At 51.1% G+C, this 27976-nt stretch overlaps 3 protein-coding genes across 4 annotated transcripts; 1 reads left to right on the forward strand and 2 right to left on the reverse strand.

Annotated features, from left to right (window-relative positions):
* Window positions 1–5039: 5039 nt before the first annotated feature.
* AAFC00_002306 (uncharacterized protein) lies at window positions 5040–7350 on the reverse strand (the record flags this gene model as incomplete). Its single annotated transcript, XM_069341606.1, has 4 exons — window positions 5040–5546; window positions 5680–5778; window positions 5868–6701; window positions 6766–7350. The coding sequence occupies 4 exons, from the start codon at window positions 7348–7350 to the stop codon at window positions 5040–5042; spliced, it is 2025 nt and encodes a 674-aa protein (XP_069201693.1).
* A 5837-nt stretch (window positions 7351–13187) lies between these two features.
* AAFC00_002307 (uncharacterized protein) lies at window positions 13188–18685 on the reverse strand (the record flags this gene model as incomplete). Of its 2 annotated transcripts, none has more annotated exons than XM_069341608.1 (3): window positions 13188–14607; window positions 14675–18313; window positions 18396–18685. In XM_069341608.1, 3 exons carry the CDS (start codon window positions 18683–18685, stop codon window positions 13188–13190), a joined length of 5349 nt encoding a protein of 1782 aa, XP_069201695.1. The 2 variants fall into 2 exon arrangements, with proteins under 2 accessions (XP_069201695.1, XP_069201694.1); XM_069341607.1 differs by having other exon boundaries at window positions 18396–18667.
* Window positions 18686–21700: 3015 nt separating this feature from the next.
* AAFC00_002308 (uncharacterized protein) lies at window positions 21701–27441 on the forward strand (the record flags this gene model as incomplete). The annotated part of the gene is made up of 2 exons (XM_069341609.1): window positions 21701–21990; window positions 22095–27441. 2 exons carry the CDS (start codon window positions 21701–21703, stop codon window positions 27439–27441), a joined length of 5637 nt encoding a protein of 1878 aa, XP_069201696.1.
* Between the last annotated feature and the right edge of the window lie 535 nt (window positions 27442–27976).

The following is a 27976-nucleotide window of genomic DNA, read 5'->3' on the forward strand; positions in this document are numbered from 1 at the left end:
GCAGAAGGGCAGAGATTGAACTGGCTCGGAATGCAAGAAAATGGCAGAGCAGCACCAGACGTCCAAGAAACAAATCACACTTTCCGTGAATGATATTAGGAGGTATGGTAGTGATCGTGAAGGACTGATACTACCAAAGATTATCTCCCTTTGTGGCAGTGGTATCAAAATGACAGACCACTAGTCTGGGGGCTGTGGATAAGCTTCGGGTAGACTTGGAGGAGGTGAGGGTGATGACGACCAATTAAAAAGTCTGGGGATAGACTGGGCGAAAGCCAACAGACAGATTGGAGTGGCAGTATGGACAACACGTCGTGAAGAAAGTTGCCAGATTGGATTGCGAGCAACCGTGAGTCGGATCTGAGTCAATGCCGGGACGTGTTTCAACAAGTCTCGCAGGCAGATCCAGAGTTGGCAAGTGTAGAAGTGACGAGGAGGCGGGGTGGTAAATATCCTGAAACTTGCGGAGAGATATGAGACTGGCGCCCAGAGAAGACTCTGAATGCGTGTGGGTGATGATCTCGAAATGCGCGGTCAGAAGATATCCACTTGGACGCTTTCCCACAGCGTGATATCGAGGGTGGAAAGAGCGAGCAATTAGTGATGATTGAAGAAGAGACAAGACGAGGGCGATAGCTAAGTAAGAAAGAGGACTGAACGGTATCAGTGCATTTGCGGCCATTATGAGAGCAAGCCAGTAAATGCATCATCGACCGCTGGGGTGGATGACAGGAGCTTGGAGCAGCGGCGCATATCGTTCTAACCGTGACAGATGCGCTAACTGCACTGCGTAGAGCACAAGAGAATGCGGACAGGGCAGCAGCTTAGGTTCTGTGGGCGCCGCCAATTCTGGGCGCGAGCCGATGCGCCGCCCGCCCTTGCATGTCCCTAAACTTTAAGCATCTTTTACTTACGATTCAAGTAGGCACGATTACTGCTGATGTTATTGCTGCCGCTGCCGCCGCCGCTGCTGCTTGTCTGCTGCTGTAACGTCTGCCAATCTTACCGGCGCACACACAAGGGAATCGGGGCCTTCGTTTTTGGTCAAGACCGCTCGGCCATTCTCGGACGGGAAGACAACGTTCAATTGCCCTAAAAATATTGAGTAGAGTAATGGCCGCAATCTTGACAACGGCGGCGGCCAACGGCGCTGGCGCGATGGGTAAGGCAGGTACCGAGGGCACGGCTATACTGGTACTCTGTATTGATGATTTTGATTTGGTGGCATTGGTCAACGACAAGTCCCTTATTGCCCTTGCTGGCTTCAGCAGCTTTTTCCCATATTATCAGATACAGGCACACCCAGCAACCTTGATCCCGTATGTGCGCCCTTATTGCTTAGACCAGGTCGAGATGGTTCCTGCATGATCAGCGAGGCATTGTTTGAGAGTGAGCACCCTGACCCTGACGCAGTGCCAGACCATGGCCGAGAAAGTAAGGGGAGGACGGCCACGGCCATGGGGAGAATAATCGCCAATGAGCAATGAGGTGTGAGGTGAAGCTTGAGGCTGTGCGTGAAAGCGCCTTGACGCATCGAGCAGTGATCGTCATGGCAGTGGAGCCACAGCGTCCCAATGCAGAATGGTGCAGGACACACGGACCCACCGCTTCCCTTTTCGCTGGCATCGGCACCTCAGTTTGCAGAAAAGTCTCCGCAGAGATCTTCACTGTCAGAGCTGCCGGAGCTTTACCCTCTACGACTCGAAGGGTTGTTTGGCACGTATCAAAATTGTCGCGATGTCGCTGCGTCTTGCGTCCGTGTTACTCTACTTTAATCTCACTGACAACAAACAGCGCCTCTCATCATTTCCCTCCTCTTACGACGACGACGCCCTGTGCAAACGCATGGCTCGAGACTCACTGAGGGTTGCGGTTCAGCAATACCTGCAGTACCTTACACAAATCACGAACTACCATGTGACTTATCTCAGGTCTAGAGGTGCATTCGCTTCGCCGCTACTCAACGGTCTTCGATAGCATGCGAAGTGGTTTGGACAGTCTATCATATCTATTCAATATCGATTACCGTTGTGCCTTCTTACCAACGTTCGCTTTTTTAACGTTATTGGCTCAAAATCTGAAGAAAATCACTTCCCCTGCCACCCATTTTCCCCATTTGCAACTTCTTGACGTCCTGACTGGCCAGATTCGCTTCCCAGTACCTGGAGATGAACGGTCCGCCTCGTACCTTTCTGCGTTTGCATGTCGATATCCGCCCTGCATACTGGAACTGCATACCCGTCCGCGTGCGTTCCCGTTGGTCTTCCCCATACCGTTTAATCACTGGATAAATCGCTGTTGTAGGTACAGGCAGTAATGCTTCCAATATATTGCGGTATAGAGCATTATCAAGGTGGATGGATTGTTCGGTATACGGCTTGTGACATTAGAAAGGCTGAAAGCGCCTACCGTTGACGAATCTTCCGGAAGGGGAAAAAGAAAGGACTAGGGTGTGAGACACTGACTGTAGTAGACTCCCCGTTCACGTGCACGATCGCGATAGGATCCACCATCGCATCAGTATGTCCCCTCCCAGGACCGAATGTGCCAAGAATCGAACAGGGATCGAGCGTAATTGCTACAGCATTTCGTATACTGTAGGCAGACTACACAAGGTGCGTCACCAGCACAACGGTCGGCCATCTAGAGCGAAGTTGTGGGATTCAACCGCAACAGACCTTCAAGCAGTGATTGTCTTATGAACACAGTCTGACTCTCCCGATAGCCGAGGCTCTTCAGATCCCTTTCACTTCAAGTAGGTGTCAAGAGTCCACATGGCTGACTCATGTTTGCTGCCTCAATCGCGGCCCGTAAACGTTCGTTTCTCACCTTGCTTGCAATGTTGTAAGGTATCTACCATCAACGGTGTGTCTCAAACCATCAGACTCTTCTCTGTCAGAGCATATCCACTTTCCGTTTACACCGCACAGTACGAAGTGGGCACGACGAGAACGGACGATAGTCCATTTGCGAAAAGGAATCTTTACCTGTTCTATCAACTGCGCGACTCGGTAAGGATAGGCCACCTTCAGAACTGCAATTGATAGTCTGGACTTTGAGGGCACCCGCGGAGAGTCCAGCTCGACTATTCTGGCCGCCTGACGTTCCGATTACCTTCAAGTATCAGCATTGACAGGTCATTTCCATATTGGCCTTATGGATGGACCTCGTTAAAAACATAAGGACAGGTATCGCATCACGTAAATTCGGCTACGAATTCCTCAAAGATGACTTCGTGCTGTCATGAGCGCACATCATATCCACAAAAGTATAGCGTCAAGCCATGCTCAAGATGTCTCGCCATGGGGAAACGGTTCTTCTCCGAGCCGTCAGCCTTCGCAGCAACGCCATTCGCACAACACCCTCGCTTTGCGAAGCTGAGAATGCAAGATGCACCGTGGCCCTGACCTTCAGAACGTCACGGTCAGCGAGGATCGAAAGCACACAGACTGTGCTAACTGTTATGAGCACCGCAAGATCATCTCTCGATGCCCCTTGCCTCGTGAGCGTTACATCGTCGGAGTCCGCGAACCGAATGGCCGCAGCTCCATATCAATCATCGGCTTCGGCGCCTCTATGCCAAAGGCAGTTGCCCAGGGCGGAGGTGTCTGAGACAGCGCGTTGCGTTATCCTTTATACTCCCAACATCCAACCAGGCTGGCTGCCCACGCTGCTTCGAGACATGGATGGGCATCAGGGGATTAAGATGTGTGGTGAGAGAACAACCTAGCTCTGTCGAGATCTCAGACAAAGCCATCGAAGAGGCTCTTCCCCCCCCTCCCTTTACGACCATTGTTCATCTCAGACATGGGTCCTAGATGTGCCCGCCGCCCCGCTGCCGCCAACCGTAGAGTCCGCAAGAGGCTTGTGCTGGCATGTTGAATACCCGCCTAGGCTTGTCTAGAGTGTCGTGACCGGGCAAGGTCAGGAAGACGGCGAACTCCCACATTGCTTCCCTGGACGATTCAGGCTAATAATCATAGATTGTCCGAAGCAGGTGGACGGACCATTTGGCACGCAACGTCCTGTTGATCGCCCTTGTCAGTAGTACCGGCATGCGAGCTTGATTCCATATAATAAAGTGGAGATGGTGGTCCCATCTGTCGCCTATAGGATCTCGTGGGATTATGGGTTTTTTGCTTTGACGAAATTATCTCCAGCAGCAGACGCGTCTTTTGGACATCATACGCGAATTTGAAGCTCCAGGCTCAATCCTTTCCGTGCGTTGCCGAGCTTTTGACTAGGTAGTACTGATGACCTCTTACTCCTTTTATTTACTCGGTACTAAGCAAGAGAGCTCTATGGACATCTCCGTCTCCGTTGCGACAACACTAGCGGTCATCATGACCGCGAAAGAGCTGTTATTTCTTCTTGCGCTAAGTTCTGCCTCGGGATTAAGACATCATGGTCGCGGTCTAGCTAGACAGACTAAGAAGACGTCCAGCCTTCCGTTACAGTGGCTTCGACCAGCAACGACTCACCAGCCTCTGTTGTGTTTTCTTCTTCGAGTCATGCTTCAACACCACTGTCAAGCTTTACAACGGCCCTCATCCCTGTCGTGAGACCTTTGGCATTAATGTTTGGTGCACCCCGCTACGAGGTCTCAATGATTTGCGCTTCCATCTAATATAAGGCTGAGGTCAAGTAAGACAGATACCTGAATGACTTACTGGATCGTTACCCAGTCTACAAGTGACATAACATCAGAACTTCTAGTTGGTTTTTTATGTAGCATTGGGTCTGGTATCGTAGGTTCTATCTCCGAGCCACCGTCGAATTATGTATGATACCTACCCTTACTTTCTGATGTTTAAAGCTCAGTGAGCTATGTGTAACCCTCTCGTAGTACTGCTGCTTGGAGCATCATGGTCGTGTGCCGTGTAAGATCCGTGAAGTGGAGGAGGTCAAACGCCCTTTCCAAGTCTGTTGATACGACAGCACTCACCCAGGCCCAGCAATCCTCTCAATTCCCTTTCCGCATCTGCGGTCGATGATTCCGACGCCTGCTTTCCTTGGGACTAAGAGGATGCAGCAAGCCACTACTCCTCGTAGGCATAGAGTTTGTAATTCGGAATGGCGTCCTCATCATCGTCAACCTGATCGCCATCTTCCTCGTCCTCTCCGTCACCGTCATAGGCTTCAGCAGAGGAACGGGCAAAGTCGACGTCGACCTTGATCAGACCATGAGTACCATCGAAGCCCTCCTCGTACATGAGTCTTTTGTACCACCTCTGGAGAGTTTCTGGATCATAGGGATGCTGAGGCTGGACTGCGGTGCCGGCATGGATCGTTCCACTAGCCACTTCGTTCTGGTCCCTCTCTCTGCACTTCTGGTTGACCGACTTGGCGATCCTGGTCCATTTGGTCTCGGCGTCCTGTTTCTCCATCTCACGCTTGACGGTCAGGATGATGGAAGCGTCTTCGTCGCGGACGATCGCGAAGTTCATCTTGAGACGCTCGTAGCGGGTTGGCAGAGTGGAGTGGCCGTAGGTGGCTCCGGACATGGCGTCGTATTTTTCTTTGATGGTTTGCCAATCTTGTCCTTCCTGGTGAATTGTAAGTAAATTTTGAAAATAGTGATGAAGATAAGGATTAGGGGTGGTGGGGGATTTCATGGATGTTTTTTCTTCGGTTTTGACCGCAATGATGGAAATGAGGAGAAGATAGAGATGTACTCACGTCACGCATGCGGATCATCATCTTGTCGGCTTCGTCACATTCTTCGAAAGAGCGTGGGATTGGCTTGAATCCAACCACCATGTTGTCTGCTCTTGCTGCCTTTGAAGGTAGAAAGATCTTGGTTAGCTGAATCTTCATCTTCATCTTCATCATAGTGATAAATAGCAGAGGTAAGATTGTATGCTTACTGCGTCTTTGTGATCTTCGTCTTTTTCTTGAGTGCTGGAAGCTGACTTCTTTGAGTCGCCAGAGATGTTGTTTGGTCTGTTGCTCTCAGGCGTGTTGCGAGAGGTTTGTTGACGTGCGGAAACCGGGGTCTCCTTGCTGATCCCTTGCCTGGTTTTAGTACTCGGCGCCGAGGTAGGTCTAGGAGTGCTTCTCTTCCTTTTCCTTCCTCTTACTTCACCTGCAGTAGCTCTACCACGAGTACTTGCGCGGATGGAAGACTCTTCAGCGTGAGGGTCAACAGTTTCCTCAACTTCAGTGTCATCTCCACTGTCATAGGCACTGTCACTATCGCCAACAGAATCATTCGACCAATCACGCTGAGAACGTATCCAATCGATAACCCAGAACGGATCACGTAGATCAGTCGGACGATACGCATTTGAGTCTGGGCTGCGGCCTGGAACTGCCGCATCGGCAGCTGCTATATCGGCTCTTCCCGTGTTGACCGAGTCTGCGTCCTCGGATTTGAAGTCTCTTCCAATGCTCTCGACAGGGGCCGTCATGGTTGCAATCGGCGCTGTACGAGGTCGATTGGCGCTATAGCTGGATGCACCAGAGTCCTCGTCGTCAAGAGTGATGTCAGCGACCAAAGGTGCATTGCCGTTCAGGTTTCCAGTCGCAGTGCCACTGTTGTGGCCGGGCGTAAAATGGTCATCCTGTTCGGGGGTGACTCGCCATGCACTTCCCGGATCATCGTGTGGTTCATAGACTGTACGTCCTCCAGGTGCAAACTGGACATAGTGACCAGTACCAGGGATGTAAGTGCTGTGTCCGCCACTGCTAAGCAATCCATGCTATTTTAGGGTTAGCAGCTATGTCCTAGGCTTCTTACACGTGTGTGTCAATGAGATGACTGACCTGCAAGTAGGGTGTCATGGGAACTAGGTCCCATTGGGGGGTTCTTGGGCCTGAACGATCATCTTGCATTGTGGCACCGGCATTGTCCTGGACGTCTTCACTTGCGCTGCGGGAATCCGCGTTTTGAGCCTCTGAGATTGGGCCTGCGTTAAAACCATTTGGGAACGCACGAATTATGTTACCATTACGATCTCTGTAATGATAGTAATCTGGAGCATCGGATGCAGGGTAAGTCTGAGCGACATAAGAGTTGTAGATGCTTTGTGCATGGTCGCCATCTGGAATCCTTGCTGGAAATACAAACCCAGCTTGATCATTTTGGACCTCTTCAAACGATCTGCCATTTATCATGCTGCTGAGGGGGACAAAGCGACCGATGGATCTGGGACGCGAATCATAGTCGCTTCCTCTGACGCGACGAGGATCGATATCGCGCTGGTACGGAGGTAGGTCTTCATCCGACGTCACTCTATGAACCGGCGCCATGTCATCAAAAAGGGAGTTTTCCGATCTTTCATCTTGCTCTATCTCTATACCGGGCAGTACAGAGCTGTAAGGAGGCAGGCTGTCGTAGGAGCCCGACATTATGAGCACTGAACCTTCTTTGGTATCGCGCTCAAAGAGAATTGTAGAGAACAAGATACAGACCAGATCCAAGGTGAAGGAAGAGACGCGTTTGTTTGTGGACCCAGGAAGACCGCCGCTTGGCACGAGCCTGCCTTGTTAGATGTCAGCGACCTACAAGATGGGCAATTACCAAAACAGTCAAGTCCCGACTTCACTAATGGACTAGCGCGATAGTCCCCTTCCCCATCCGAGTACCATAGAGAGTACGCGCTTTCTTATGAGATGCTCTATCCTAGTGATCTTTTGTGAGGGGTGTGGCAATTCGTCGACGAATGTCGGAAAGAATGACGACGTCGAAGGGCCATGGCTCTTGGGAACAGCATGTGTAACCTTTTCGGGATCTCCTTTCCTTACACAAGGCCTAGCGATGACTTGACAATTCTGCAAGTGGACTTGATATTGACACGTGAACCAGGAAAGTGCATGCCCTCGCTATCAAGCTGATTGACACGGTATATGTGTTTCTGCACCCCACGACACTTACCACAATCTGCCTGCTAGACCTTAGCTGGAATAAGGTGTACCAGCATCTCGAGAATCCCCCTGAAGGGACAAGATCAAGACTGCTTGCGCGTGGCCATTGTAGCCTTGCGAAATCTGTAATGTCGCGTCATTACACATGTTGGCAGTGCATGGCATTATCGAAAAAGAGGTAGGTCGAATCCCTTATCGTCGACTACAGTGTCGTTCCTTTACACGACACTTACCTTAGCCAGAGCATGCCTGCCCTATCTTCACCTGCCCACTTCCGATATACAGCATGATCGGTCCGGTTTTCGGACCAGATTCTGTGCAAGATTGTCACCAGTAACGAGACACATTTGACGACCAGCAGAGTGTCGCGCTTGAACCAAAGGGCGAACAAAGACCACAACTGGGGGTGTCATAAGAGCTGGATGTAAGTAGGCCTTCTGGAGATTTGTAAGGTTTCCAGTGGATTGATTTTGCTGACTTCAGCATTCCCTATCCGGTGGCGGGCATCCTAACCACTTGGGGCACACGTTGGAGACCAGTGTCCCGGACATGTGAGCCTCCGTCACTCTTTTGCGATCTTGCAGTGATTGTTGCTATAGCCATGTTCCGAGTCCAGGGTATATGGTCATTTAGATTACTGGTCTCTCACGAACAGCTGTACAACCGACGGATGCTATCAGGACACAATCTATCCAGTCTGGTGGGTCACATGTGAGGTTTCCACGATTCCCGGCATAGACGTTCAAACGATCGAGTCCTTTGGACACGCCTTGGAATATCTGAGCCGTATTCCCTGAGACTTCTGGAATCTGGACCTCGTCTAAGGGCCTCCAAGCAGAGGGCGTGGCATATCCGCCAATGACCCAAGATACTTGATTTTGATATTGCCCATCAATCATTTTCGAACTATACGCATATGGAATGTATCAACGCGGCGCTGCCCGGTCTCTAGCCCTGTCCTGGGTTGTGTCAACCGAACGCTTCCGGCAACATGACAACCGACCTCGCTGCCTAAGATGCACTGGAAATTCGATTTGTCCGTGTCACTGAACAGCTTTCTAGTGTCCTGGAGAGGAGAAGCGGCGTGTACAATGACTCGCAAATCTTGTCGACGCCTTTCGAGGTACTCTGACCGACACGGTATGCATGACCTCCTGTGATTCATTTGCGATTATTGAGATAATCTCAGGGGGTAGACTGGTCAATAAAGATTGCGTTTGTGCACACGCTGCAAGTTCTAGCGTCTATTTCCGTCTCCGGCTCGACGATCTCACGCGGAGCATTTTCGGCATATTATATCAGACTCGTGGAGATGTTAACTGGGGTTGCTGACCGAATCTTCATTGCGACGATGTCGCCTTGTGCATCGGTGAAGACTTGCAGAAGTCGCGTATGCAGATGTGACTGCGAAGATTGAGGAGTGTTGCGACCGTCAGTATGGTGTGGCGTTGCGAGCATATGAGCCACTGTCGGCTGCCGACATCGGTAAACTCGTAAGTACTGTACCTTAATAATGCTACCGTACCTTTAATACATGACTCGAGAAGATCGTCAGTCATATCAATCGGGATCGTAAACAACAACCCCAAAGCGTTTTATACCCGCCTGTCTGGGCCGCATACTGATGTTCTATTTGTAATTTGCCTGCCTATAAGTCAAAGCACATATTGCTATCGATCAACATTGACAAGGGGAAACCACGTGGACCGGGAAGACGTGATGCACAGACAATCGTGGAGCTGCGTCTTGCATCTGATGAAGTGATCACACGGACAGACATGGCTCACTTACACTTACTTGGTAGAGACAACATCGCCTCCCGGAAGTGTAGGTACTGAGGACGGGATGTTTTGGAAATTTGTCGTCGATTAGTTGATGGCTTAGTCTTCCATACTCAAGGATGGGATATGACTTGACACTCTATGGTAAGTAAACTCTGCCATCGATGAACAGGCTGCTGTCCAGAATGGTAGCGATGACATTAGCTGTGGAGATACTACTGCTGTGAGCTAGCCAGTATTCTCCAATTATCAAACCTACTACGACACATGGCCTTGCGATGAGTTTGTACCAGAGGTATGGCTATCTCCGTCAAGGCCTACAATCGGGTGTGGGCGTTGTAGTAAAGGACAACACATGACAGTATGCTACCTGCATCGTTATAGGGTCGTATCGCTCTACCAACATGTAACGTGACTGTCATCTCACAATCAGCTGAACAGGCCACAGGAGTTTCGATTACCGGTAGGATATGTAGGTTTCCAAGCATCATCTAAGACATCCCCGAGTTGGTCATACGTATTTTCACTTTTCAAGCCACTCCATCATTCGTTTCCACGATCGCTTTCAACCGCATCAACACTTACTGTGAACCGTAGCCGGGCCCCCAACGAAGCAGTGAGCAGGCTCGCTCACCTGATGTCTCGTGTGGCGTACTGTATCTCGAGTAGCCTTGGATCGGATCGGAGATGCCGAATCTTCCTAGTAGCCACTATCTGTGTGTGGCTGCAGATTCCCGGAGATACGCTCAAGACACGCTTAGGTATATAGCTGCCATGGGGACCAGATTGGGTGAGATCAGTCGCCATTAGACATCCGGGGCTCGCCGTCTTCTCATCGGAATACACAACCGAGTTATCAGGGGGTGGGACATGATTGAGACATTGCCAGTGCTGTCCCGGGTCAGTGCTACCAGAATTCGATGCGTGCGTGATCTCTCTCTTTAGCTCTTCAAGGACTTGTTCCAATCAGCTTGTCTGAAGCGGCAGGTAACACCACGGCTATTGGGGTCCCAGGCCTCGCATAGGTGGTGGTATCGAGCTTTATATGCTCTTCCGAGTAAGGCGTATGTTTCCAAGATACCTGTTGGCCGGTTTTTTTGGGGACTTCTTCCAGAGATTGAGGCACCTGACATCTTACGTCCTAATTCTCCTTCTCGCATAATTTTTCAATTCTTCTTTCATGTACTCTGTTCAGTCAGGAGTAAATACAGTAACCTCAAGCCATTTCGCTAGCGAAGAGTCTGTCTACCTACAGTGACCGTGTATCGAAAGCCCACCTCAGCATTTCGATCCGCACAAGCTTTCTACAAGATAGATGGATATATCTAGTCCTTGAGGAGGTAAATAAACAGCAGTGAGAAGGAAAGACCGAGGAAGATGAGACACGAACCCAACGAGGTCCATGAACTCGTAGGATCACAAGTATTCACCATCGTCGACCCGGGATCATTCTCCGAATGATACGCGGCAGTACCATTCTTATATCGACGTCCAGTCCTTGACATCACTAAACAATGTGCCATATGGCTAGTGATCATCGATCAATACCCAATACTCCCGCTTATGTTCCTGCCCTTCAACCCAGCCATTCCATCACCAAGAGTAACGTACCGGCAGCTTCAGTGAGCATGCCAAGCATGTGGAATATCGACGATATAGCAACGGGAAACAGCAGCAGGCAGATATTCTACACTTGAGTGACGTCCTTATCCGCAGTAGTCATACAGTAATAAGTCCTCCCATCTACCCATGGTGACAGTCCGTTGAGTATCAAAGAGGCTAGGATCTAACCCTGAGGAGTGAATGCACTTGGGAGAGTGGCTGTAGTGTACGGAGATATGGACTTGTCTATTCCCTCTATGTCATCGGTGCTATGTATCTCAATCAAAGGTCCATCGGGGGCATGAAGCTACGAAATAAAGTAAAAGACATGGACTATCGAGCCTCAACTCAGAAAGTCCACAAATAGAGACGGAGGAGAGATACAGACATTAAGGTGAACATCACCACTACTTATCCTATCACCCTGATATATCCTCACAGCGACAGGAACAACAACAAGCAATAGATAGGTACATGGAGACTAGTCTCCATCCTCTACCTCAACTGACAGAGATCAAGATTTATCCCCCGTGGGTTGGATATCAAAGAGGGACAGGGTCGCCTCACGACCGCCGAATGGAAAGCTTTACTTCTCTCCCTCCGAGCAGTATGCAATCCCATTCTCATCACTCGAGGTTGTCCAAGACAGTATACAGGATCTAGGAGAATAGTTTACCATAGCATCTGCCATGGTGGATGTGTCATGCTTCCGCGGTTCTAGTTTATCTTTTTTATGATCTGGCGTGAATCGACGAATATCACACGCTTACATATATACTTATTCAAGACAAAGATCACTGACCAACACAGTTCCATGACTTGATGCCATCAGCAAATACACAAGATGCGCGACAGGGAAGAGGTGTATCATCAATTCATGCTCTCACTACTTCTGCTGTGGTATGTAGCTCGGCTTCATCAAGATGTACTACATATCTCAAGCAAAGGAAAAGGTCACGCAAGCCAATCCCATGTAACAACAGCCGTCCACAAAAGAGATATATACAAGCCGAGGCAAAGGAAAAGCAACACTTCGCCAATGCCTCTCGTGCGGCGGCGCCCTCACTCGCTGTCCGAATCTATTTTGCAAAGACTGTATATCTCGAGAGAATGAACAAGGCCAGCTACGCGATAACCGTTCCGATCATCCTGACGGTGACTGAAATATCCCCGTTCAAGCTCGTTATAGTGCTGGGGTATTGGTTGCAGATTAGCGATGTGTATTTGTCGTGATGCATGGCTGGGTTGGAGCATGACCCTGTCCGCCTGTCGACCACTCTACAGCTTTCTACCTTACTGTCCGTCTGTCACGTTATATCTACAGTACTCAATTGAAAGACAGGGCTTAGATATGTGAATTGATAGACCGGAACTGATGACACTTTTTACTATCTTACAGTCTACTATTAGAGTCTGACCAAAGATGAGGAAGACAGGGGCAGGATACCCGTCTTGTCTCGTCTCACGTAGATCATACCTTGCACATACATATCGTGTCCGGTGTCCAGGCAGAAGAGCAAGCATTACAAGACACTTTCTCATACCTTTACACGACACATGAGTCCCAAACTCTCGAAAGTCCAGCACATCGAATCTGTCCAAGAGTAGGGGTTGATTTTTGTTTTTTTTGAAAATGCGATGGCCTTTTGCACTTTTCTCTCACGATTCGAAATAACTCCACAAACAGGCAGCTATTGAATCGATAAACACCTGAAAATGAAGAACAAACAAGGCTCCCCTCCTCCCGTATGCCACCAATTCAATGACCGTACGATACAAAACAGCAATTGACCCCTTCCTTTTTCCAGAAACGCCGGGTTTGTATATGCAGCGCAGTTTCAAAGCAAATTGCCAAATGCAAACAGAAAATTGAAATAAATTCTCGTGCATGTTCTCGAACAGACAGCGACCGAGTCTCACTTTCCGCGAAAAGAAACTTTACATCTCAGCTAGTTGACGATCAATCTCGCCGTCCAAGAAAGCCCTCTTGCCGGCATCTAGTTGCGTAGCCAGCTTCTGCTCCGTCAGAGCCTTGAGCTGCTTCTTCGTCACACTGTCGAGATCCACCTCGCGCAGGCACTCGGCCACAGCCATGCCGATGTCGTGCTCGCTGACTCCACGGGTCTGGAAACCGTTTGGACCGAGACCGATGGTGCTCTGCGGACGAGACGCACCCAGTGGTGAGCGCTGTCGAGGCACACCTGCTCCGGGTCCCTGTAACGGTGGTGACTGTTGTGGAGACAACAGATCGGTCTGCGATGGCAAGCCTCCAGGGGGAAGCAGTTGCGAGTTTTGTCGAGAGTATTGTGGTGAGTATTGACCTTGTGCCTGCTCGGACATGCCTCCCATCGACATGAGACGACCGTGCTCGGTAGCATGGTCGGTATAATGCGAGTATGAGCTGACACGGTTCATGTTGGAGAATGGATTAGGAGACTGAGTGGGCGGGCGGTGAGGCATGTTTTGGTGCATTTGAGGATGGAAGCCCGTGAGGACAGTAGAAGCAGGCTTGACACTGCTGTACATGCTTTGCATGTCATCCATCTCATAACCGGGTTGCACTGGGTAGTCGGAGTACATCATCTCCTTCTCCATTTCAGGGTTGCCGCGTGCGCCGGGTAGGTTGTTCATCATGGCGTACTCGTCCCAGCGTTGGAGAGGAATGCTGCGCGGATCGAAGACTTCCTCGTCAACGGCCACGATTTGCTTGCTTCCCTTCTCTCCGATGACAACACGAGTGTTACCCCAGGAGAAATCGTCCTGCTTCCAGAACGAGTAGATCGGAAGAATAAACGAGTAAATGGGATAGGCCATCAGATAGATGATCATCCATCCGATGTGTTGCCATTGGCGCTTGAGGATGAAGATGATAGCTTGCAAGCCGTACACACCCGCCAGCATAATAATGGAAACCATTGGGAATTGTCCAGTACCAGTCGAGGCGACGACGATCAGGTAGACTAAGTAGACGCAAGTGGCTGGGAGAATAATGGTACCGAAGAGATCGACAAAGACGACGAAACGCATACTGAAACAACAGAAACCACACAAGTCCTGAATAAAGATGAGCTCGGCCAAGTTGTGGATGGTAGAGTTGATCCAGCGACGACGTTGTGAGAGCAAGACGCTCCATTCTTCGGGTGCAGCAGTCAGAGCATACGCATCTGGGACAAACTTGAAAGAACACTGGGGAAAGTGCTTGAGCATGAGTGTGGTCAAGAAACGATCTTCTCCCAGAGACAGCAGATTCTTCTTGTGAAGGGTGTCGACATTGCTAAAGCTGTATTCTTCAATAATTGCATCGGAGATGATCAACGGTTTGCCCTTGTCAGCTGTTCGCAGACGATACATGGTGAAACTGTGAAAGTAGATGGTCAGCTGAATGTTCTGTTCGCGTACAGGAGACTTGAGTTGACATGACTTACCATCCAGGCAAACAGGTGACGCTGCCGAACAAACTCTCGAAAGCCTTTGCAAGATGATGGGAGATATAGTATTCATAGACCTGGATCATAGTCCACCAACTGCGTTCTTCGTTTTCAAGACTGGTTTCACCACAAATACCAGCGATTTTGGAATCGTTGGCACAACTTGCGACGAGTCTTGTCAAAGCATCTTCCTTGACGAGTGTATCGGCATCGACCATCAAGAGGTATTCGTAGAGCTCAGGGTCGACACCAATGACATTGTTGATCTGGTGGAACATCTCAAGCTCAAGAGGGGACATGGGAGAACGATGGTGTACACGATTAAGGAAGGACATGAGCAGAATCTGGGAGTCACGCTTGCCACGATTGCCAGGCTTGGACTTGGTTTGCTCGGACTCCTTGCCGACTTTGACGACAACGATGTAAGGCACGACATTTCCTTCGAATTCGTAGAGACCAGAGTAGACCTTTCCGTAGTTGAGCTGTTCGTTTCCGGTACCGACAGACTTGAAAGGAAGAGCGGGAGGATCCATCTTGGGGTCGACACCGAGGATATCAAGGACAATTTTAGGTGTAGGCCGATCGTTACCACCTCCGACAATCATACCGTCGCAAATAACGCAGATGAGCTTCCTCTTGTTGTCGTAGGCGAGAGCTGTCAAAGAGTCCAGACCCTTACGCAGATGGTCTTCACCCTCAGTGTATGCAGGCACTTGACAAATGACGAACTTGTCCTGCGGTGCAGGTCTTCGCTTCGAGCCAAACTGCAAGGCAGCCAAGAACTTGATCAAAATAACAGCGCACATGATGATAGTGAAAGCCAGCAAAATGTAGTTGTTGACCTGACAGCGGGGCGAGTCTCTGAAGTCAAGTCTTCCCACGTAGAAGTTGTTGTCCAAACACTGCATAATGGCAGAACTCGCGGTGACGTTGCTGGCGAGCTTTTCCTTGAATTCCGAGGCAAGGTCACCGCCAGGGTTGTTGTTCACAATGTCATTGAAGGTGTCTCCAAAAAAGTTGTACTGGTCGAGGTTGTTCATCAGATCAAGAGTGTAATAATAGTCGGTCAGATCGTAAATCTTCTGGCCCATTGTGAACCATTTGTGACCGTCGTTCTCGCCCTCGTTCCTGACCTTGTTCTTCTTGACCACAAGGTCACCCTTGTAGTACTCCTTCATTCTGGGCAGGAAGTCTTTGTTGTACCAATCGATGCTGTGAAGCTTGGACGTGGGGGTTGTCTGCAGACGTGGTCCGGAATCGTGACTGGCCTGTGGGTAGAGGAGCGTGGTGTTGTACTGCAGGACAATAGTGTTGTCTTGAACGAGTCCAGGGCAGGCGATTGTGAGAGGGGGGCGAATGTACTCGGTCACGTCGGTACCGGCGAACGGTTCCATGTTTGACTGTGTGGTCTCGGTAGGCAAGTCGCTGTGTTGCAGCTTCCAAAACTTGGACATGTCGTAAACATGCCCGCGGTAGCTGACGTACCAATCGTTGTCGCCAGTGTGATAACCGACTTCTTTGGCATTCCAGGCCTTGGCAGACTTGGGACACAAAACTTTTCCAAAACCGACAATGTAGAAAATGACAGTGGCGTTGATCAAAAAGATAATCATCATTAGAGTGAACTTTTCTCTCCAAGCAAAACGAACATCGGGACGCTTCATACGGCCGAGGTAACGAAGGGCGAAAGAAGGGATGAAACAGGTCATGATCCAACAGGTGGCGACCCAGATTTTTCTCGCACGTGTGATGGGAAGCTCGGTGATGACCTTGCCATCACCTTCCTCAAGTTCGCCGTAGTATGAGATGCCGTTCTTATCGTCACCCTTGGTGCCGAGGCCGTAGTCACCCTTGTAGGCACTTCGGACTGTCTGGGCGCCTGCTTGGGTAGGTGCAATAGATCTGGCGCCCATTTGGCTCTGGTTTGCAAAACTCTGGTTGCGGCTGAGGAGGTTCTCCCTACTGGGATCGGCGAAAGGGCCCTGGCCGTAGAAGCTATCCGCGATCATCGGAGTCGAGACCTGGTAACCGGGCATGCCAGCCGGAGGGGCAGGTTGCTCCTCGATAGGCTTCATGTCAAGCATGCTCTCAGCCTCCCACCAGGCGGCTTCACGCATCCAGATGCGCTCGGTGCCGATGATGACCTCTCCGTTGCTCCAACCGCGTTCCATGATCCAGCTCTCGACTCCCTCGCGGCCATCTTGGCAGCCAAGGCGAGAGTAGCGATCGACGAACTCGACGAGGTCGAAGTCGGCCGTATAGTCGAGCTGTTTGTTACGGTAATTGGCCCACTCGGCCAATCTCCATGCGCGGATCTGACCAGACACGGATCCAGCAGACCATGGGAAGACACCGGGAGCCTGGTTGGCAAGAGATGCAGGAGTGGCATCGGTGGGGTGCATAGCAAGATGGAACCACACACGACTGCTGGCCAGCAAGTTCGGCAGACTGAACCTCCCAGTCTTGCCGAGAACGACACCCTGGCCGTCGATGGGATAGACAAGGCGACGCAAGAAGCTGTCGGCCTCGGTCTCAGTGCCAACCTTCTCGAGCACACCTTCACGGCGGTCGAGTGTGTCCGCGCGATCCTTGGCCTCGACACCTCCAGGGATGTCTAGATCTGCCTCACTCTCAGAAACAGCGGTCTTCATGTCCTTGATCACAGAGGAGCCGGCGTTGACCACAGGGACACCGTCCTCGGTCATCTCGGCGTTGATGCCATGGGTGTTGTCGAAGACGGTGCGGAGGGCGACAGCTTTGCCCAATTGTTGACTCGGTAGCTCGATAACAGTCAGACTGACGCTGTCACCCTCTTCCTGGTCGGATGGAGGGGTGAGAGCACCTCCACGCTCACTGTCCGAGGAGTCGGCACCAACACCCACTGCGGCGAGCGGGGAGGGACGGACGTGACGCATCTCGATGCGGATGGCCTCGTTGGCTTTGGCGATGACCCAGTCGACGAGAGATTCGTAGATGGCAGCGATCAAGATCTGCCTGTCGAGGGTATCACATTTCTTGAGCAGAACGTCGGTGTCGAGGTCCAGCAGGTCTGCCACCTCTTCACAGGTGCTCTCGAGCACATCCTCTTCGACGAGGAAGCCAAGGGAATCGCCTAGTTTCAGGATTGCCGCAAGAGCAGACAGCATGTTTCGCAGAGCAGCTCCCTTGATGCCGATTGCCTTTAATGAGTCCCTGAAGTCCTCTGCAGCAGCAGCGTCGTCGGCGGTCGGGAGGTATGAAGGTGGGGAGTATGTCTCCGTCTTTTTCAGCAGAGTGTAGGCAGAAGCCGGTCGCAAGCTGAGAGCCTCCCTCTCAGCAGCAGAGGCACCAGTGAGAAGGTAGTAGAACACATCGAAGGCTCGGTATCCGGCCTCGGGAGGCACCTCGAGGAGACCGTTCTTGACGTCGATTCCAGAGGTAGAGAGAGCGATGGAAGCACCGATGATCTCTCCAGTCAGGGAAAGGTTGAAGGTAGCGGCGAGATTCTCATGTCGAGGAGCGGCCGGGTTCCTGGGAGTGACGCATTGGAGGAAGGGTCGTAGGGCGCTGAGGGCGGTAAAGACTGATGTGGGAGCAGCAAATGGCAGGGCCGAGATGAAGGGGATGAGAAGGGAAGGGGTCGAATCGTGAGTAGAACTGTGGTGACGGATGATCAGTACGACGCGTGTCCATTTGAGCAAGCAGACGGAAAGTATCTTTCCCAGAGAGATAAACTCACCCTAACACAATACATCCGTCTTCCGCCCTCCGTCGAGCGTGTTCCCAGGCTCTGTGGGCGAGCTCTGCATCCACAAGACCGCCTGAGACACCGTCTGGACCGGCGTTGAGGCCAGTGACCCAGGTGTTGATGACCAGACTGGTGCTAGATTCGAGCGAGTACGGTTGTGCTTGAGTGTAACTCGTGTGAAGGGCGTTCAGGAGCGTCGTCGTCGACACTTGCTGGGCGACATGAAGTGCAGATCGATGGGCGTTCGACGCTGTCGAGTACATGGACATTCGAGATGCCATGGCGAAGGCGAGTCTGGCAGCCGGGAGTCTGAAGACTCAGCCTGGAATGTTGAGGGTGCCTTTCTGGTTTTTACCCTTTGCTGCCTCACACAACAGATGAGTTGATGAGAAAATCTAGACAGTGATTTTGACACTGATCGAAGTGGCAACAGGTGGCTCTTTGGTATGTTTCGTGTCGAGACCTGGTTAGAATATAGAGACGGGCGGAGCTTCCGGTGTTGTTATTGTCGTTGATGCTCAAAATAGCACGCAGACCAGCGAGTGACAGGGGGATCAAGCGATTGTATGGGAGTCCCGAAGACGATGCAAAGAAAAACACCAAAAGTCCAATGTTTTCTTGTCAAGTCGATGGATAAGGTAGGCAAAGACAAAAGAATCACAGCAAGGCGAGGTGAACTACCTTACTACTGTGTAGGGCAACGGTCCGGTAGTATAGACAGACTCGATCCAAGGAGGCTTACACTTGCTTACCTTAATTAGCTTGTGCTGCTGTCCCTCTTCTGGCTCTCTCGTTTGGGGGACTCGCCTTTTGCCTCACCAGACTGCACTAGACACATACACACACACATTCTACCTTTACTTCTCTTCGGTCGACTAGAAAGCACCAGCATCTGCATCACACTCCCAACTCGCACTCAATAATGGCGGGAGCCCGTGCGTGCAAGCCAGAGATCGGCAGCCTGACACTCCCTGCCTATTACTTTGCATTATTCATATCAATGCCGATACGAGAACATCAACCTCTCCACCCACCGATCATCTTGCCGCGGGAGACGGTACAAGTACTGTAGACGTCAGCAACCACGGTGAACTCTCCCCTGTATCATGATGCATTCTACTCTTGAGGTGTATTCCATTTTGTGCCAGACTAAAGCAGAATTCAATCAACATGACGGCGCAAGACCTGGACTGTGCCCGCCCGTGCTTTTCTTTCCATCTCATTGTATCCCTTCTCCCTTGCTGTTTGTTTCTTATCGGACACTTCTGCTGCATCATCCTCGACTGTAGAAAACGCCAGAAACATACCATTGTGGTTGTAGAGCGCTTTGTTTTCATGTGTAGGCCCAAGCAAAAAAAAAGAGAATAGAACTAATAATAGACCCTGCAGATGGACAGGCTAAGAGAGAGACAAGGCAAGGCAGGAGGCGGAGCTGCTGTTGGTCAACAACAGCGTCGTGCGGGCGGGCAGATGCGGATCCACGCCAGCCATCATCCATCATCGCTGGGGTGGCTTGGCTAAAGCTAACCCTGGTAACTCACCACTCCCGCCCATCCTTGATGCATGAACGCGCAATCAAGCGTTCTGCTGTCTTGTGTCGTGTGGTTCGGCGAGCGTGTTGCCGCAGAGTATGCTTGATCGGCCGGTACTCTGTGATCAAATCGAGAATTGTGCAATTGTGGAATACAGTAGTACAGACTCCTCACCGCAATAATAATATAGTCCGGATCCTACAACATGACCCGTCGTTTTGAAAAGGCGTTTAGACTGTGCTCCGCTCAACCCCATGGCCATGCTCCATATTGTATGAGATTTCACATTTAGCACCAGCCCCCATCATCTCATCTCACTTCTCCTGGGAAGAAGGCCAGAACCACGTCCGGCCATCGGTTCGCCGGTAGCAGTGCGGATGTTCCTATTTTCAGTCACGAATATCCACCTCCCTGTCTTCTGACCATGAGCTGTTTGGTATATCAGCATCGCATCACAACGAGACAAATTGACCCGCGTTCTCATGGAGATGGCACTGCATGTGAGGCGAACTCGATGAACCTAGTGGCGGCGAAAAGAAAAAAATAATGCTATCCACAACGCCACTGGCTGAGCTGACCAAAAAGTAACCCCGCAAGTGCTGCAACGCTAAAGTGATTTAGCTTCGTATCCAAAACAACATCACGTTTGGGACGATTGTCATCGCTTGCTTGCGAACGCGAGGCCAGATTTACAGATGATCATACCATTAGTCAAGCACAACCCTTCTGTGGTCGTCGGTTCTAGCAGGAGAAGATGACACAATGCGAAAGTCGCGGTGTCGTTCAACTCTTGTGTAGGAGAGATACCTAGAGTATTCGTCGTACGGTTTGACACTTTAAATGCTCGTATACCGATACTGGGGATATTCAAAAATAGATGGCAGTGCAAAAATACCCGAGTGCCTCGTATCGTTGACGAGTTCAACGACGGCGCTTGGTCTCACCGGCGGTGCCTGAGGAGTGTTCCTCGTACCTTCACTGACCTGTGCTCCGGGCTTGCTAAGAAAAGCAACACGTCCCGGGCGCGCTTCCTCGAAGTGGCCTAGCTCGATGCATATCCCCCTTCCGCAGAAGTCAATCAGTGGTGTTGGTTTGTCAGTTATGAGTTGCAGAATGTTCGGTGGCAGCCACTGCTGTCTTCGAGTACTGTGGTGGTAGACAGAAAGTGAACAAAAGGTCCGTGTAAAGGTATGCATTTGCCATCACAGCCAGAATCCACAGATCAGTACTCGACCCGTCCGTAATGCACCTTAGCAGCTTTATGCTCTACCTTACCCTATTGTGCTAGTTCTTGTACTGTGCTTGCAGTACCGAGTCTTGGTCTGTACTTTGGCTGTGTCTGGCCGCCATCCAGACACATGTGTGTAGCCCTTTTTGATTCATCTCTATCTGACCGTTGTTATTCCCCTCTATAACAAAAATACTCGAATTCGTCATTCGTTAGTCTTGCTATTCAGTGTGTACGGGACTCGACTTTTGTCAAACTCTCGCTCGCCCTCTTTTCTCTCGTTACCACGTTATTGCCGCCAGGTCCCACATAACAACACTAGCAACTTTGCACAACATCGACCACCTCCGGTTGAGACAGATCAACATCATTTACCTTCGCGTCATCAAATAATCCACGCCTAGATCTGCGTCGAAAGCAGAGGGAACAAGAGGTTGATCAACACAACAGCACGGATTACCATCTGCAGCAAATAACGGTATAAAACCAACAACACCAAGAGTCGTCGCCCTTCAAAGGGTGACGTTCGAGCCATCATGGCTACCAGCGGGATGCCTCAGCACACGCAGGCCTCGTTGCCTGCGTTGCCTGCCCATCTCCAGACGGACACGCATCTCACAGCACATCTCGCCAGCAGATTCCATGTCTCTTTACCGACTGCCCAGCTGTCTTCGAGTGCTATAATCTCACTGAACACTTACACCTCGTCGACAAAAGGCCCTGATGGAGGCAAGGAGGGCAGCGCCATGGGCGCTGCCGAAGAGCTGGCCGCAAGAGCGTGGTCCAGACTGGGCGCCAGACAGGAAAACCAAGCCGTTGTCTTCCTGTAAGTCCTGCTCTTCGACAGAGCCGCTTTGGTCCATAGGACAATGATGATGATGTTCTTGTTGTTCTTGTTTTGATCGATACTAACACACCAATCTCCAACAGGGGCGAGAGTGGTTCCGGCAAGACGACAATTCGCTCACACCTGTTGTCCTCCTTACTAAATCACACCTCCACTCCACTCTCCGGCAAGCTCTCGTACGCCGCCTTCGTCTTCGATACCCTCACCACCACCAAGTCGGTCACTACGCCCACTGCTTCCAAGGCCGGTCTCTTCTTCGAGCTGCAGTATGAGACGACCGCCACCCTTCACCCTACCCTCATCGGCGGCAAAGTCCTCGATCACCGTCTCGAACGCAGCCGCATCGCATCGGTGCCACCCGGAGAGCGCAGTTTTCACATCCTCTACTACCTTCTCGCCGGTACCAGTCCAGCCGAGAAGGACCATCTGGGCCTGAACCTCACTACTTTCTCCGCCAACAACAGACACTCGATTGGTGCCTCGCAAAAGAGATGGCGATACCTGGGCCACCCCTCCCAGCTCAAGGTTGGCATTAATGATGCCGAAGGGTTCCAGCACTTCAAGACCGCTCTGCGTAAGCTTGAATTTCCTCGCGAGGACATTGCCCGTATGTGCGAGATCTTGGCCGCTATCCTCCATATCGGTCAACTCGAGTTCGAGAGCACTCAATCCACCACTCCTGCACCTGATGATTCCGGCGGCTACTCTCATGAGGGTGGCGAGGACGTCACGGCCGTAAAAAACAAGGAGGTCTTGAACATCGTCGCTGCCTTCCTGGGAGTCAGCGAGAGACACCTGGAGGAGAGCCTGGGATACAGGACCAAGACCCTCCACCGTGAACGTGTCACTGTCATGCTTGATCCCAAGGGCGCCAGAGAGAATGCCGACGAGCTTGCTCGCACCCTGTATTCTCTGCTGGTAGCTTTCATCATGGAGAAGGTCAATTCGAGACTCTGTGCACCCGAAGACAGCATCGGAAACACCATCTCCATCGTGGATTTCCCTGGCTTCGTCCAGACGTCCCCAACCGGTTCCGTGCTTGACCAACTCCTCAACAATGCCGCTACCGAGTCTCTCTACAACTTCGCCCTCCAGTCCTACTTTGAGCGCAAGGCCGATTTGCTCGAGACCGAGGAGGTCAGCGTGCCTGCTACGAGCTACTTCGACAACACAGACGCCGTCAAGGGTCTGCTGAAATCTGGCAACGGCCTACTCAGCATCATGGACGACCAGATGCGCCGCGGAAAGTCAGACATGCAATTCCTTGAGAGCATCAGGAAGCGTTTCATGGGAAAGAACCCTGCCATTGAGGCGGGTAGTGCCTCTGCTCACATTCCTGGTAGCAACTTTGCCACGCCCAATGCCGCAGCCACGTTTACCGTGAGACACTTTGCTGGAGAGGTCGACTACCCCGTCGATGGTCTTCTCGAGGCCAACGGCGAAGTCATCTCCGGCGATCTCATGAACCTGATCGCAAAGTCTTCAAGTGACTTTGTTGTCGAGTTGTTCGGCCAGGAGGCGCTGAACAAGGTTGTCCATCCCCGTGAGCGATCAGCTGTGGTCCAGGCGTCCGTGGCCTCCAAGCCCTCTCGCATGCCTAGCACCGCGAAGCGAAACGGAAGACCTGTCCGACTCGGCACGAGACGTGACCAGGACGATGGCAGTGATGAAGGCGGAAGGAGCGCTTCGAGGAGCCGTAGGATCGATGCCGGATCGCAGGAAGGTGCTGCCGCTCAGTTCGTGACATCTATCAACAACATCACCAAAGCGCTGTCAGCTCCGGGAACGAACCCTTACTTCGTCTTCTGCTTGAAGCCCAACGATCGAAGAATAGCCAACCAGTTCGACTCTAAGTGCGTCCGCACTCAAGTCCAGACCTTCGGAATCGCCGAAATCAGTCAACGTCTGCGGAACGCCGACTTCAGTGTGTTCATGCCCTTTACGGAATTTCTCGGCGCCGCCGAGGGCGAGGTGTCAGTCATTGGCAGTGACAGAGAGAAGGCGGAGATGATCCTCGACGAGAAGAGCTGGCCCAGCAATGAAGCCCGTGTGGGCGCTACTGGTGTCTTCCTTTCCGAGAGATGCTGGAGACAGGTGGCCAACATAGAAGGACTCGACGCAGCTCCTGCCAGCTATCACGATGAGACAGCCTACGGCGAACACAATGCAGCAGGCCTTCTGACGCCTGATGCGGCTGGCCGAATGAACCAGAGCGATTCAAGAATCAATCTGCTCAATTCTACGGCTACGTCGCCCGGTGCTTTCTACCATGATGACAAAACTGCTGGCTACTTCGGCAGCAGGGATCTTGATGCGAAATCTGAGGCTGGTGCTTCAGCATTCCACCAAGGCGACATGTTCCATAACCTTGAGACAAGATCACAACTAGCCGAGAAGGGCAACGAAACGAAAATGGCCGAGATCGACGTGCTTCCAGTCAGCGGAAGTCGCAAGAGATGGCTTTTCTTCGTCTGGTTGTGGACCTGGTGGGTTCCCGATTTCTTCATTCGGAAGATCGGTCGTATGCCCCGCAAGGATATCCGAGTGGCATGGCGAGAGAAGTTTGCGATCAACATGATGATTTGGTTCAGCTGTGGTTTCGTCGTCTTCTTCATGATAGGGTTTCCCGCCCTCATTTGTCCCACTCAGCATGTCTACTCGGCTGGCGAATTATCTTCTCACAACGGCAAAGGCAAAGCGAACTCGTTTGTTTCCATTCGAGGTGTCGTGTTCAATCTCGGCGACTTTGAGAACGTTCATTACCCAAACATCGTTCCAACCAAGGATTTGCAAAAGTATGCCGGAATTGATGCTACAAACTTGTTCCCCATTCAAGTGTCTGCTCTCTGCCAAGGCGTAAATGCCACTGGTATCGATCCCGCCGTCCAGCTCAATTACAAAAACACAAACTACACCGGAATGGCTTCGACTATCAGCAGCACCGACAAACACGCCCAGTACCATGACTTCCGCTGGGCTACCAATGACTATCGTCCCGATTGGTTTGCCGAGCAAATGATCATGCTGCGAGGAAACTACAAAAAGGGCAACATCGGATACACAGCGAACTACATCAAGAAGCTGGGCAACAAACGACAGTCAATTGCCATCATCAACAAACGCATCTACGACTTCACCGATTACATTGTCGGCGGTCGCACCTCGCAGTACCCTCCCGGCACCGATATGTCAACTGTCACTCCTCCAGATACCAACTTCATGGACCAGGATCTCGTCGACCTTTTCCAGCAGCGTGCTGGTCAAGATATCACCAAGGACTTCAAGAGACTCGACATGGACCCAGGTCTCCGACAACGTATGCAAACTTGCATGGACAATCTTTTCTATGTTGGTGATGTCGACCACAGAAACTCCGCTCGTTGCTTGTTCGCAACTTATCTGCTGCTTGCTATATCCTTGTTTTTGGTTGCGGTCATCCTTGTCAAATTCGTCGCCGCCCTGCAATTTGGTGGAAATAACATGCCGGAGAATCTCGACAAGTTCATCATCTGCACTGTCCCGGCATATACAGAAGACGAAGACTCCTTGCGTCGTGCCATTGATTCTGCTGCGCGAATGAAGTATGACGACAAACGCAAATTGCTTATGGTCATCTGTGACGGTATGATCATTGGTCAAGGCAACGATCGTCCCACGCCTCGCATCGTCCTGGACATTCTTGGTGTGCCAGAGACCGTCGACCCAGAGCCTCTGAGTTTCGAATCTCTCGGTGAAGGACAGAAGCAGCACAACATGGGCAAAATCTACTCCGGACTTTACGAAGTCGGTGGTCACATCGTACCCTTCCTTGTTGTCGTCAAGATTGGAAAGCCTTCCGAGGTCTCTCGTCCGGGTAACCGTGGTAAGCGTGATTCTCAGATGATCTTCATGCGATTCCTCAACCGTATCCACTACAACATGCCCATGTCGCCCCTGGAGCTGGAAATGCATCATCACATACGAAACATCATTGGTGTGAATCCGACGTTCTACGAGTTCTTGTTGCAAATCGATGCCGACACAGTCGTCGCTCCTGACGCTGCTACTCGCTTCGTCGCATCTTTCTTGCATGACACCCGCCTCCTTGCTGTGTGTGGTGAGACAGCCTTGTCCAACGCCAAGTCTTCCATTGTCACCATGATGCAAGTCTACGAGTACTACATCTCACATAACTTGATCAAAGCATTCGAGTCCCTCTTCGGTTCCGTCACCTGTCTTCCCGGTTGTTTCACCATGTATAGAATCCGTGCCGCGGACAGTGGCAAACCCCTGTTTGTCAGCAAGGAGATCATCGACGACTATTCCGTCGTGCGTGTCGACACCTTGCACATGAAGAACCTTTTGCATCTTGGTGAGGACAGATATCTCACGACCCTGCTCCTGAAATATCACCCCAAGTACAAGACAAAGTTCATCTTCCGCGCACACGCCTGGACTATCGCTCCCGACTCGTGGGCTGTCTTCATGTCTCAACGTCGTCGCTGGATCAACTCTACTGTTCACAACCTTGCGGAACTTGTTCCCATGGCCGAGCTCTGCGGTTTCTGCTGTTTCTCCATGAGATTCGTTGTCATCCTCGATTTGATCTCCACTCTCGTCCAACCAGTGCTTGTGGCTTACCTGGTCTATCTGATTGTTCGTATAGCGGAAAACCCGTCCGCGATCCCTGTCACGTCTTTCGTCATGTTGGGCGCTGTGTATGGTTTACAAGCACTGATCTTCATTATTCGTCGCAAGTGGGACATGGTTGGCTGGATGATCATCTACATTCTTGCTATTCCGGTCTACTCACTCGCTTTACCATTGTATTCTTTCTGGCACATGGATGATTTCTCATGGGGTAACACTCGTGTGGTTGTCGGTGAAAAGGGCAACCAAGTCGTCGTGTCCGATGAGGGCAAATTTGATCCTGCTTCAATTCCCAAGAAGAAGTGGGAAGATTATCAGGCGGAGCTGTGGGAGGCTCAGACACAGACTCAATCTCGTGCAGGCGACTTTGATGAGACTAAGAGTGTCATGAGCGGTGTGTCTTACGCGACAAGGTCTCAATTCCCTGGCATGGGCGGCAGCAGCGTGTATGATCAACATGGATACGCATACCCACCCTCTCGAGCCATGTCACAACTTGGTGTACCGCCCGCCGGTGGTCCGTTCAACCAATCGAGGTTGTCGGTCGCTCAATCTGCATATGGCGGTCACGCTGGTTTCGACCCGCAGCATGGCGGCATGGAGATGACTGACATCTCTAATCTGCCTACCGACGATGCTTTGCTTGCTGAGATCCGCAACATCCTCAGCACCGCTGATCTAATGACCATCACGAAGAAGGGCGTCAAGCTGGAGCTCGAGCGGCGGTTCGGTATACCACTTGATGCGAAGAGAGCTTACATCGGTTCCGCCACCGAAGCTGTGCTCAGCGGGCAATTGTAAATTGGCGATTGCATTGTTCTGAGTAATAGCAGCAGACGATTAAGCTTGGCGAGAATGGGTGTGGGTGTAGGAGTATAGGTGTGTCTTTACAGTCTTCTCGAGGAATAATACATCGCGGAGAGAGGGGGTTTAGTGTGAGGTCGATCCATCGTCTACTATCACTGGGCGGTAGTACGAATGGGATCTGCTATCCACATCATTCTTAGGAGACCATGCGTTGCATCTAGAAAGCGGCAGGCGTTTTGATATTTTTGTTCTATCTTGGGAAAATTTAACTTGGTCTATCTGTTCTATCATTAAAATCAAGAGTTGACGTTTTTGCGTGTCGCATTAGACTCATCTTAAACTCATTTCCAACACGGGAATACATTTTGCGTACTCTTGTTGTCGAATGATATTGCGTTGGCCGCCTAGGAATGGGCAGGAGTGGCTGAGCTGACATGTAACGGCTTCTACAATATCATAGCCTATATAGTATAGAGCCAAGGCCCATCGCATGGAATCTGAATTTACCTTCAGTGATGAGAGTAGGTAA

Source organism: Neodothiora populina (assembly GCF_041146345.1).
Source record: "Neodothiora populina strain CPC 39397 chromosome Unknown canker_contig_14, whole genome shotgun sequence".
Classification (NCBI taxonomy): Eukaryota; Fungi; Ascomycota; class Dothideomycetes; order Dothideales; family Dothioraceae; genus Neodothiora; species Neodothiora populina.